This window comes from Salmo salar, chromosome 09 (assembly GCF_965601325.2).
Source record: "Salmo salar chromosome 09, fSalSal1, whole genome shotgun sequence".
NCBI lineage: Eukaryota > Metazoa > Chordata > Actinopteri > Salmoniformes > Salmonidae > Salmo > Salmo salar.
Window position 1 is genome coordinate 158,830,127 of NC_138299.1, and position 13,480 is coordinate 158,843,606.

Consider the following 13,480-nt stretch of genomic DNA (forward strand, 5'->3'; position numbering starts at 1 on the left):
AATAATAATAAAACCACCCTATTCCACTATTTAAATCTATGTAGTCCTCCCTCAGGCCAACAACCTGAAAGGATGGGACACCAACACTTAACACACCCTGTAACTCTTCTGATGTCAAGTCTCCCACACCCAAATACATCCCTGCAGCTGCCACCACAACCTCAATTTTATGCAACTTACATTCCATCCCTGCAATACAGTAGATAACCACTTCTATAACTGCTACAAATCCAAATCCAATCTCACTGAAGTATATATATAACTTGTTGGCCTCTCCCTCTGTACTGGTACAGATCTACTACTCCTCTCAGTATCCTTCCCCCTTGACCCATCCTCTACTTTCTTCACACCCTCAGCATATGACAACTTCTGCACTACTCTAACCCTGGAAACCTCAACCTGCCTCTCTCGCACGGGACGTTTCTGATCCCCAGCCCCATGGGCACCCATACAATTAACACATACAACTGCTTTCCCCAATGCTACACATTCCTTTGTCTCATGCTCTTCTGCACACTTCTCACACCTAGGAACCTCCCTCTTACACACTGCTGCCACATGCCCATAAGCTTGACACCTGTAACAACGTAATGTATTCGGCACAAAAGCTCGTACAGGATAACTTAAATATCCTAACATCACTTTGCAGGGAAAAGACTCAACATCAAAACAGACAACAACTCTTCTGTTTCACCACTCACGCCACCCTGTCTGCGTCACACCAAACAACGAGCAGCACAAACACCTGGAATCTTTCCCTTCACTTGGTCAACTTTTACTGCTACCCCAGTAAATCACTCCTTTCAATGGCACCCTTTTCTTGAGACCAAAACAATTCACATTGTTGCCCCCATTTGTTTATCACGGAGCACCTTCTCCCTCTAACCAGCAGAAATACAAACAATTATCACAAGACCACTGTTTTCACCCACCCTGAAACCACAAATGGATCAGCCAAAAGGCAAGGGTCCACTTTTCTCAAAAACTTCACTCTGTTAATGTTGCGACAGTTCGTTTCTGGTAACAGAACAAAATAGTCAGCACATAGTAACTTCTGATTTAGCTGTACTTTAATTAATGCAAACACGTGTATGGTAAATGTGTCGTTCGTATACGGTCTCTCTGTGACACCTCGCAGGGCAAAACAGAAGAAGAGAGTGACACATCCTATTGTTTTCTCTTTTATACTCTAACAGAGATAGTTCCTGCTCAATGCTGGCCTGTCCGAGAGAGGAGGAGCGTGGTTTAAACTTGCTCCTCCTGTCGTCGGCGTGTAGGCTGATCCCAGCGTCGTGACGCACTTCCTGTTGCCGGTTGTAGTTCTTGTCTTCAACAGATGATTTACTCGTAGTTTATGTACTTAGCATAGCTTCCCCAGTATATTATAAAGGTTATGCATACAAATAGCCAGTTCAACCCTAACAACTCCTACTGTCACAGACTCATCTTTATCTTGACCCTTGGTGTGCAAGCCTCGGGCTCCGAGAACTTCACCACACCTAACACCTCGGATACTTCGCCCTCATTCACTTAATTTCTCCTCCCGTCTTCAGATTACTCTGCTTACACTTTCTACCATTCTTCTTTAATACACCATCTTACATTTTTTTTTCCGCCATTTTTAACCTACTCAACCTCACCGTCTTCCTCCCTCTCTTTCTTAGACCTCCTCTGCCTCTCCTCTCCTCTCTCCTCTGCCTTTTTCCCCTCCATTCCTCCTCCGTATTCTAAGTATACGTCTCCTTATGTTAATATTGCACATCTTTTGACATAACGTTACATCTAGTTCCTTGCCTTCTCAAGGGACACAATCTCCGTACAATCAGTGCATCCAACTTATAAAACAGCTGCTTCGTTTTGATGTTCTTCTTCATCAAAAGCTACCGCGACTCTTTTCCATTTTAAATAAACGCGCTCTTCCAACCACCATCCACCGCAGTCTAGCTTGATACCCTTTCCCGCAACACGACGAGTTTTACTACAAATAACGCTTGTGTACTACAATTCCCATCAAGCACTCATCCTCCCTCCCTACCGGAAGTTACACTAGTTGGTCAAACACAGCTGTTCCCTGGCAGCCGAAGTGTTCTGTGGATTATATGCCACATAACCGCCACGTTGATATTACGTTTAAATACATTAAAGGTAAGTGAATTACTGATTTTAATAGTTTTTTTTCCCACTTGTAAACAATAAGACTTTTATACATATTGTAGTTAGCAACTCACGCTCGGCTAATAGCTGGTCAGCTAAATGCTACCTAGCTCTGCTACTGGCCTCTACTATCTATTTTGCCCACAACAGGACAGTCCGATAAGGGCAAGTTGTGAGATAGCCATCTAACGTTAATTAGTTATCAAGATGGCTAGTTAAGTAGTAAGACCGCACTGAAGAACCGGCGTTGGCTAGCTAACGTTAACCTAGCTACATAATATTGCCAAAGTAGCAGCTGGTCTAGGACTGATTAACGGTTATTGCATGTGTGCCAACTAATTCGTAACTAATTGATGTCAGATATGTTGCTATTGATTAGTCAAAGGTCACAGAATGAAATGGTATGTTTTTATTTTTGTTATAGGTAAATATATTTTCCTAACAGGCATTCTCTCTTGTCACCTACTTCTCGCGTTTACCAATGTAGCAACGGTCATAAATTGTTAAACGGTTATAAAAAAAAAAAGTGAATAAATGCAAAAGTTGGGCAATGGATGAAGATACTCCAAACTTTTAGAATATTTATAGTCCATTAGATATTTACTGAATTATGGCACATTTTACTGGCACGGACAAATAATGAATGTTCAGGGATTTTGGTGGGAATTCAGGAATTTCATTTATTGTACAATTTCACTTTCTTTATTAGAATGCACTCATATTTTCTTAGTGTATCAGTGTTTTCACCTTTTGACCTTTTTTGTGTTAAAATAAAGACAGTGTATTTGGAAAGTATTCAGACCCCTTGCATTTTCCACCTTTTGTTATATAACCTTACTCTGAAATAGATTAAATATTTTTTTCCCCCTCATCAATCTACACACAATACCCCATAATTGATTGGACACGATTTGGAAAGGCACACACCACTCTGTATATGGTTCCACAGTTGACAGTGCGTGTCAGATACATTTTTTAAAAAAAACAAGCGACGAGGTCGAAGGAATTGTCCATAGAGCTCCGAGACAGGATTGTGTCGGCACAGATCTGGGGAAGGGTACCAAAAAATGTCTGCAGCATTGAAGGTCCCCAAGAACACCGTGGCTTCCATTCTTAAATGGAAGACGTTTGGAACCACCAATACTCTTCCTAGAGCTGGTCACCCGGCCAAACTGAGCAAACGGGGGAGAAGGGCCTTGGTCAGGGAGGTGACCAAGAACCTGATGGTCACTCTGACAGAGCTCCAGAGTTCCTCTGTGGAGATGGAAGAACCTTCCAGAAGGTCAACCATCTCTGCAGCACTCCACCAATTAGGCCTTCATGGTAGAGTGGCCAGACTGAAGCCATTCCTCAGTAAAAAGCACATGACAGCCCGTTTTGAGTTTGCCAAGAGGCACCTAAAGGACTCTCAGACCATGAGAAACAAGATTCTTTGGTCTGATGAAACCAAGATTGAACTACTTGACCTGAATGCCAAGCATCACATCTGGAGGAAACCTGGCACCATCCCTACGGTGAAGCATGGTGGTGGCAGCATCATGCTGTGGGGATGTTTTTCAGCAGCAGGGACTGGGAGAGTAGTCAGAATCAAGGGAAAGATGAATGGAGAGATCCTTTATGAAAACCTGCTCCAGAGCACTCAGGACCTTAGACTGGGGTGATGGTTCACCTTCCATCAGGACAACAAACCAAAGCACACAGCCAAGACAGTGCAGGAGTGGCTTCAGGACAAGTCTTTGAATGTCCTTGAGTGGCCCAGCCAGAGCTTGGACTTGAACCTGATCGAACCTCTCTGGAGAGACCTGAAAATAGCTTTGAAGCAACACTCCTCATCCAACCTGACAGAGCTTGAGAGGATCTGCAGAGATGAATGGAAGAAACTCCCCAAATACACATGTGCCAAGTTTGTAGCGTCATACCCAAGAAGACTCGAGGCTGTAATCACTGCCAAAGGTGCTTCAACAAAGTACTGAGTAAAGGGTCTGAATACTTACGTAAAAGTTAGATTTAAAAAAATAATAATAATTTAGCATAAATAACTAAACCTCTTTTTTTGCTTTGTAATTATGGGATGTTGTGTGTAGATTGATGGGGGTGAATAAGTTAACATAAAGGGGTGGAACAGGGCTGCAACAATCAAACGCTTTGTTTTTGTCTAGACAGCCTCATTAATTACTGTTGTGTGGCTTCGTTTATTAGGATCCCCATTAGCTAATGCCCATGCAGTTATAGACAAGAACAACATATTACATTAAAATGAGTTGGAAAGATGCCTAGAGACAACAAATACTGTTTACACACTATTCATATTTACATATTGTTATATAGATTAAAGTTAAATTAGATCTTTGGAAAGAGGAGGTGCTGTAACAATGTTTATTGAAGTTGCTTTCATTTCAGCGCATCTCATTTGTAAACATTTAAACTGGATTAAATTAGTACTTTTTTTTTATTCCTCAAAAGAACACCCATCAATCTTTTATTCTTTCTCAAATAAAATGTTATTGGTCGCATACAAAGCAGATGGTATTGCAGTTGTAGCGAAATGCCTGTGATGTAAATGTTTAGGCGGTGCGTTTTTAAATCCCTGACAAAGCTTAAGTCTTCTCATAAAATCAACGGAAAGACAATGTATCCCCGTTTGCGTTTCATTTCGGCAATTACCCGGGGGTGTGTTTGACAGGTCATTACAAACCATTTCCGCGGTCGTAACGTTAACTGGAAAACATGACAAGAGTATGGAGTCGCATGAGTGAAATATGAAAGCGTTCAATTTTAGTGACAAGATGTTGCACCCCTCCGACACAGGAAATGGATGTCTGAAAAAATATATATCCTCAGGTGGGCGGGGCATATGCATTACTATACTAATGTTTATTTATTTTTTATTTTTTTATTTTTCTACTGCATCATTGATTGTATGTTGTTTTACTCCATGTGTAACTGTGTTTTTGTATGTTGTCGAACTGCTTTGCTTTATCTTGGCCAGGTCGCAATTGTAAATGAGAACTTGTTCTCAACTTGCCTACCTGGTTAAATAAAGGTGAAATAAATAAATAAATAAAATAATGTGACACACCTGACCCAAAATAATACAAATCCTCAAGTTATCTTTCACCTATTCCTCCCTCTTAGATCAGTGCAGATTATCGAGAGATGAGGACAGGAAACTTATTTTAGACTATATTGGGATGCAGGATAAAATAAAATGGTTAAATAAATTATTAATCCATGGTGTTAAAGCAGTTGTTTTTTTTCCAGCCCCCTAATCTATAACCCAGCTCTTGGGGACAGGTCTTGTGGCCATGGCGAAAGACCCGTTGGCTGAAGCTGGTCTTCATTTTGATGAACTCTACAAGCTGCGGGTGCTGGAACCAGAGGTGGACCAGAAGACCAGGGAGCTTAAGGAAGAGTGTGAAGACTTTGTTGACAGTAAGAGCAGTCCATTATCTTCTGATTTGTGTCCCAAATGGCACCATATTCCCTATATAGTGTGCCCTGGGCAAAAAAGTAGTGCCCAGGGAATAGGGTGCAGTTTGGTATGGACGACTGTGGTTCTGTAATTTGCATAGAATATTCTTTTGTAAAGATCAGTGGAGATGTCCACTCACATCTCTTCCTAATGTTAAAACTGTTTTCTTCAAATGTTGTTGACCCCTAATTACCGCGTAGGGTATTTACAAACTTTTGTGCATTCATTCAATACACAGAAATGGGCCAGTTTCAGAAGATAGTAGGTGGTCTCATCGAGCTGGTGGATGATTTGGCAAAAGAGGCAGAGACAGAGAAGATGAAGGTAAGGGTCTACGTTGGCTCTAAAGTGTTGAGTTTCTTAGTCTCATCTTTACAGGGCTCAGACACACACACACACCGATATTAGCTGCTTGTTGTTCACTCCTTCAGTCAATTGGTTTCAACGTGTCAGTCAGATCAACGTGCCCGCTGGCTCTATAATCTGCCTATTTTTGCAAGCAATCTCAGGTTGAAAACAAAACAGTGGACTGACTGCTATCTAGCTAGGCCACTAAGTACACCTGTTGCACTTTTCTGTGGGAATGACTTGAGGACGTCTTATCTGGGTAAACAACCTGCTGCTGCACTGCTTCCTCCTTCTCCCAGGCTATTGGAGCCAGGAATCTGTTGAAGTCTGTGGCCAAGCAGAGGGAGGCCCAGCAACAGCAGCTCCAGGCCCTGATAGCAGAGAAGATGATGCAGCTGGAGAGGTATTAAGACTTAAAACAAATAAAAAAATAATCATTTTCACCTCAAAAGGCACAAGAAAGATGATTGACACCCACCATATCAGATTGTTCTGAAATCGTTTTTTTGTTGTTGTTAGAAACAGATTAGTATTCGTGAAACATTTTATTATGTTGAAATATAATTTGATGTCTGAGAAATTAATAAGGTAATTGATTGCAACCAAATTGGTCTTTTTATTTATTATTTATAGGATTCATATCACAGGTTGTTGGTGGAACCTTAATTGTGGAGGAGGGGTTCCCAACTGATTCATATAATGTTCAATAAATATAGTACCTAACATACGATTTGGAACACAATTCTTTGTAAGCATGAGTAAGACACTCCCACCCCAACAACCAGTATACAGTAAGACACTCCCACCCCAACAACCAGTATACAGTAAGACACTCCCACCCCAACAACCAGTATACAGTAAGACACTCCCACCCCAACAACCAGTATACAGTAAGACACTCCCACCCCAACAACCAGTATACAGTAAGACACTCCCACCCCAACAACCAGTATACAGTATCAGTTCCTAATGTCTGACATGTAGTATGGAGCTGCTGCTTGTATTATTGTTTCTTCATACTATGTAATGCATTCCCAAAGTTGGATTCCTCATTTCTTACTCAATGACAGGAAGAAGTTTGGTCTAAATCAGACGTTGGGTACTATTTTTGTTTAATATTATGTGAATCCTATATATTAAAAGGGACATTTTTTGGTGGGAGTCAATTAGCTTAAATTCTTAGGTCAAATACAATTTCAACAAAATAATGTTTTTCAGGAATGCTAATCTTATCTGTTTTTTAACTACAGAAATTATTTTGGGGGAAACAATCTGAGATGGTGGGTTTCATAATTTTCTGAAATGACATGGAATGACCCTGTAGCATGGTCCAAGATCTGTTTGTGCTTTTGCCCACAATGACAATTCCATATGGTGTTGGCAAGCGAGCAGAAACGGACTGGCACCCAGGCTAAGAAGACTGAGCAGATGTAGTGTTTTTCTTCTTCCATCTTGTTCTGAGGACCGCTCTGCCTCAAGGCAGAAACGAACGTGATTGGCCGCCCGAGTGGCGCAGTGGTCTAAGGCATCGCAGTGCTAGCTGTGCCACTAGAGATTCTGGGTTCGAGTCCAGGCTCTGTCGCAGCTGGCCACGACCGGGAGACGCATGGGGCGGCGCACAATTGGCCCAGCGTCGTCCGGGTTAGGGGAGGGTTTGGCCTGCAGGGTTGTCCTTGTCCCGTCGCGCACTAGCGACTCCTGTGGCGGGCCCGGGCGCAGTGCACTCTGACACGGTCACCAGGTGTACGGTGTTTCCTCCGACACATTGGTGCAGCTGGCTTCTGGGTTTACGTGGGCATTGTGTCATGAAGCAGTGCGGCTTGGTTGGATCGTGTTTCGGAGGACGCACGGCTCTCGACCTTCGCCTCTCCCGAGTCCGTACGGGAATTGCAGCGATGAGACAAGACAAACTACCAATTTGGCTACCACGAAATGGGGGAGAAAAAGGGGTAAAGAAAAGGACATAATTAAAAAAAATGAACGTCATTGGGGAAATTTATTAGGAAAGAAATGTAAGATGTGTCAACTCCTTGTGAAATCAATAATGATGAGGAAATCTAGTCAGTTAGTGTCTCATTCTCAAGGGTTGGCCTTAAAGTCGGCCGGTTATTTAGTCGGTCGGTCGGTTATTTAGTCGGTCGGCCGGCCGGTCGGTTATTTAGTCGGTCGGCCGGCCGGTCGGTTATTTAGTCGGTCGGCCGGCCGGTCGGTTATTTAGTCGGTCGGCCGGCCGGTCGGTTATTTAGTCGGCCGGCCGGCCGGTTGGTTAGTCGGTCGGTTGGTTAGTCGGTCGGTCGGTTATTTAGTCGGCCGGTCGGTCGGTTGGTTAGTCGGCCGGTCGGTTATTTAGTCGGCCGGCCGGTCGGTTATTTAGTCGCCTGGGTTTTAATTAAGTTTTGTTTGTTTAATCTATTCCAGGTATCGTATCGAGTATGAAGCTCTCTCCAAAGTGGAGGCTGAGCAGAATGAGTTCATTGACCAGTTCATTCTGCAGAAATAAGGAGCGTGTTGAAGGCCTGCAGTATTAGTGTGCGTTTGTGTGACCATGTTTCCAGGGTGTCTATTGTTTTCTATGGGTGATATCCACTACACTATGGGTTCATGGGAATCGCTCATCTGAACACAACCTCTCTTACACCCCACACAAGCAATCCAAAACTGCTCCAACTAAAACGGACACGTTTTTGCTTAGACAGCCAGACGGACTACATGCGACGTTAGAAGTAACTTGTCACCCGTCTTTTACAGCAAAACATGTTTATTTCACTAGCAGGTGTATGAAGTGACCTCCTTCCCAGTTATAATGATTTGTTTTGTTGCATTTTAAGTGTTGAACGCTTGAATGTAATTAGAACCTGAGTCTTTATAGTCGTCATACCTTTCACACCACTACAGTACAAATGGGGAAGAAAGCTATTTATATACAAAGGAATGGATTAATACTTTATATCAAAGGATTTCCTATGTATAGATTGTTTTCCATTTGTAGAAAAGGTAAACGGCTAAGTAAGGTATTTGCATGTTACTGTAAATAATTTCATGATTTTGAGGGGTGGGGGGGAATCATTTATTTGTTGCTGAGTGTTGACTGTACACCCCCCCCCCCCCCCCCTCACTGTTGTCATAACTCTGTTTGTTTACATGTAAGGTACGAATAAGTTGTGTCCGTGTTTTATCTGATCATTTCACCATTGTCTGGGACCACACCAGAACATTTTCCCTCAGGTGCCTTATTGGAATTTCAGGCCAGATTTAGAACCAAACACTAAGTACATTCGAAAAGTATATTAATCGTTTTATGTTTACAGTGTATATATCCAGAAATTTTCAAAAATTCTCATACTCTGCATTCATCTAATCTATGTTAAACGTTAATAGACGTACGTCATCAATAGATGAGGTATACTTGAATAAAAATGATATTTAGATTTTCTTGGTGTCAACATTCTTGACCATTGCTCATCAGTGTGCAGATTATCAAACATTTAAATGCTTATGAAGAATGTTTAACATAACCTTGATATTTTTCTTGGTTTAAAATGTACCAATTGATAATTCATCACTTGAGAAGGGGGGAAAAAATCACTCTGAACATGTGTACTATAGTCTAGATTAGAGGGATTATTGTCTGGATGGATAGACAGTGGGGTCATACTTTGAGATTGGCCATCAGACTAGTAATCTACCTGTACTGTCAGACTAGTAATCTACCTGTATAGTCAGACTAGTAATCCACCTGTACTGTCAATCAGACTAGTAATCCACCTGTACTGTCAATCAGACTAGTAATCCACCTGTACTGTCAATCAGACTAGTAATCCACCTGTACTGTCAATCAGACTAGTAATCCACCTGTACTGTCAATCAGACTAGTAATCCACCTGTACTGTCAATCAGACTAGTAATCCACCTGTACTGTCAATCAGACTAGTAATCCACCTGTACTGTCAATCAGACTAGTAATCCACCTGTACTGTCAATCAGACTAGTAATCCGCCTGTACTGTCAGTCAGACTAGTAATCCGCCTGTACTGTCAGTCAGACTAGTAATCCGCCTGTACTGTCAGTCAGACTAGTAATCCGCCTGTACTGTCAGTCAGACTAGTAATATGTGTCTCATTTCATCTTCTTGGCCGTAGCTGAGTCATTTCCCCATCCTTGGCCTTAACTGAGTCATTTCCTCCCTGATCTGAAGAGCATTGTGAGCAGCAGCATCAGAGGAACCAGGAGGTACAGAGCATAGATGACTGCCAGGGTGTAATGCTCTTTCTGGGTCTGGGGACCAGGGTGGGGGCTCTGTGGGGAATGGGTAGTGGCTCCGTGGGGAAGGGGTAGTAGAGGATGGGTACCAGGGTGGTGGCTCTGTTGGGAAGGGGTAGTAGAGGATGTGGGCTAGGATGGGGACCAGGGTGGGGTCTCTGTGGGGAACAGGTAGTAGAGGATGGGGACCAGGGTGGGGCTCTGTTGGGAAGGGGTAGTAGAGGATGGGGACCAGGGTGGTGGCTCTGTTGGGAAGGGGTAGTAGAGGATGTGGGCTAGGATGGGGACCAGGGTGGGGGCTCTGTGGGGAACAGGTAGTAGAGGATGGGGACCAGGGTGGGGCTCTGTTGGGAAGGGGTAGTGGCTCCGTGGGGAAGGGGTAGTAGAGGATGGGGACCAGGATGGTGGCTCTGTGGGGAACGGGTAGTAGAGGATGTGGGCTAGGATGGGGACCAGGGTGGGGGCTCTGTGGGGAAGGAGTAATAGAGGATGGGAACCAGGGTGGTGGCTCTGTGGGGAAGGGGTGGTAAAGGGTGGTGGTGGCTCTGTGGGGAAGGGGTGGTAGAGGATGGGGACCAGGGTGGTGGCTCTGTGGGGAAGGGGTGGTAGAGGGTGGTGGTGGCTCTGTGGGGAAGGGGTGGTAGAGGGTGGTGGCTCTGTGGGGAAGGGGTGGTAGAGGGTGGTGGTGGCTCTGTGGGGAAGGGGTGGTAGAGGGTGGTGGTGGCTCTGTGGGGAAGGGGTGGTAGAGGGTGGTGGCTCCGTGGGGAAGGGGTGGTAGAGGGTGGTGGCTCTGTGGGGAAGGGGTGGTAGAGGGTGGTGGTGGCTCTGTGGGGAAGGGGTGGGTAGAGGGTGGTGGTGGCTCTGTGGGGAAGGGGTGGGTAGAGGGTGGTGGTGGCTCTGTGGGGAAGGGGTGGGTAGAGGGTGGTGGTGGCTCTGTGGGGAAGGGGTGGGTAGAGGGTGGTGGTGGCTCTGTGGGGAAGGGGTGGGTAGAGGGTGGTGGTGGCTCTGTGGGGAAGGGGTGGTAGAGGGTGGTGGTGGCTCTGTGGGGAAGGGGTGGTAGAGGGTGGTGGTGGCTCTGTGGGGAAGGGGTGGTAGAGGGTGGTGGTGGCTCTGTGGGGAAGGGGTGGTAGAGGGTGGTGGTGGCTCTGTGGGGAAGGGGTGGTAGAGGGTGGTGGTGGCTCTGTGGGGAAGGGGTGGTAGAGGGTGGTGGTGGCTCTGTGGGGAAGGGGTGGTAGAGGGTGGTGGTGGCTCTGTGGGGAAGGGGTGGTAGAGGGTGGTGGTGGTGGCTCTGTGGGGAAGGGGTGGTAGAGGGTGGTGGTGGCTCTGTGGGGAAGGGGTGGTAGAGGGTGGTGGTGGCTCTGTGGGGAAGGGGTGGTAGAGGGTGGTGGTGGCTCTGTGGGGAAGGGGTGGTAAGAGGGTGGTGGTGGTGGCTCTGTGGGGAAGGGGTGGTAGAGGGTGGTGGTGGTGGCTCTGTGGGGAAGGGGTGGTAGAGGGTGGTGGTGGCTCGTGGGGAAGGGGTGGTAGGGGTGGTGGCTCTGTGGGGAAGGGGTGGTAGAGGGTGGTGGCTCTGTGGGGAAGGGGGGGTAAGGGTGGTGGTGGTGGCTCTGTGGGGAAGGGGTGGTAGAGGGTGGTGGCTCTGTGGGGAAGGGGTGGTAGGGGTGGTGGCTCTGTGGGGAAGGGGTGGTAGAGGGTGGTGGTGGTGGCTCTGTGGGGAAGGGGTGGTAGAGGGTGGGGGTGGTGGCTCTGTGGGGAAGGGGTAGTAGAGGGTGGTGGCTCTGTGGGGAAGGGGTGGTAGAGGATGGGGGACCGGGGTGGTGGTTTAGACAATGCCGGGGGTCCTGATCCACTTGCAGCCTCTTGGAAGAAAACCGCATCAGCTTGATTTCAGCTCATGTCATGACAGCCTTGTCGTCACGTCTGATCTATGACATAACGTCGTCGTTTCAAATGGCACCCTATATTGTACACTACCCATAGGGCTCTGGTCAAAAGTAGTGCAGCACATGGGGAATAGGGTGCAATTTGGGATACATACACTGATAAAGGGCTGAGTTACACACGACTAAATTACTATCTACTACGTGTCAAATCAAAGGTCTTCTTGCAACATGGGCCTAATTTTGGTCAATCTCAACACCACAGATGTTTACATTAGTTTGCTAGCCGTATGGGGCCCGATTCCCTATGTAGTGCACTAGTTTTGACCGTCCTGGTCAAAAGTAGTGCACAAGAGTGCCATTTGGGACATATCTCATGTTATATGGACCTTTTGAGGAATGCGTTTGCAGCTACGGGGAAGACATTTGTTTGGACCAGGTCCTCGCAGGAGATGAAGGACTTGAACCAGGTAGGGGGGATCAAGCATCATGGGGTCTCTGAACTCATCCCCAAATATCTTTCATTTAATAATAACAACAACACCTTTTTTTCATGTAGGAATTGCAGGAAGCAACAACTGAAGATATATAAAAACGTATCTCTAATATACGAAGAATACCCATAATGTAGCAAAGGAAATATACACCAAAACTATATACAGCTTTCTAAGTTTTAATTGAAAAAATGTTTTAGCGAGAATTGAAGCAAAAGAGGGGTAGGCTAGTGTGGTGGTAAGGTTGGTCGGATGGCTCGATTCTATTGGGCTTTTTGCTTGGTTGCAGCTGAGGGGCAGTACTGAACCTGTAGACTCTGTACACATTTTAAACACAGCAACCCCTTCCTTGACTTTCAACCGACCAGTGATTTACTCCCACGCCTAGGGAGGTAGATAAACACAATTCGAACCAGGCCCTCCCTATATGTCTAAATTACACGTGATTTTTATCGCGACACTGGCAGCCAGAAAGTCGGGATGAGACGTTTTCAGTTTGTTGACATTGTTATGGTACAGTTTAGTTAATACTGTTTTGTTGAACTATGCCTAAAGCTGCAAACCATCTTGATAGATGCCGTCTCTGCGATCAAAATCTAAGGATATTTGGTGCGCTCCAACATGTGCGTTCCCTTGTGTCAAAGTCGAATTGTACTATTCTGACTAGGTTATCAACCCTGGGCATAAACCTGACACTGCACGAAGATACATCGACAATGATATGTCAAAAGTGTTTTCGTAACATTAGTAAGGTTGAAAACGCAAACACCGGCGTTTGGAACTCCCGGCGAAGAAGTTATGAAGTCCCAACAAGGCCAAGTAGAGACAGGAAGAGATGCTACCAAGACCAGGTGTTTTAACTGTAATGCCTTGAA

General features: G+C 45.3%; 1 protein-coding gene across 1 annotated transcript; it reads left to right on the forward strand.

Moving 5' to 3' along the window:
* Positions 1–2,026: 2,026 nt before the first annotated feature.
* On the forward strand, positions 2,027–8,756 carry LOC106613363 (intraflagellar transport protein 20 homolog). Its single transcript, XM_014215517.3, has 5 exons — positions 2,027–2,145; positions 5,416–5,586; positions 5,865–5,950; positions 6,274–6,377; positions 8,393–8,756. The coding sequence occupies exons 2-5, from the start codon at positions 5,460–5,462 to the stop codon at positions 8,472–8,474; spliced, it is 399 nt and encodes a 132-aa protein (XP_014070992.1). The 5' UTR covers positions 2,027–2,145; positions 5,416–5,459; the 3' UTR covers positions 8,475–8,756.
* Positions 8,757–13,480: the final 4,724 nt, after the last annotated feature.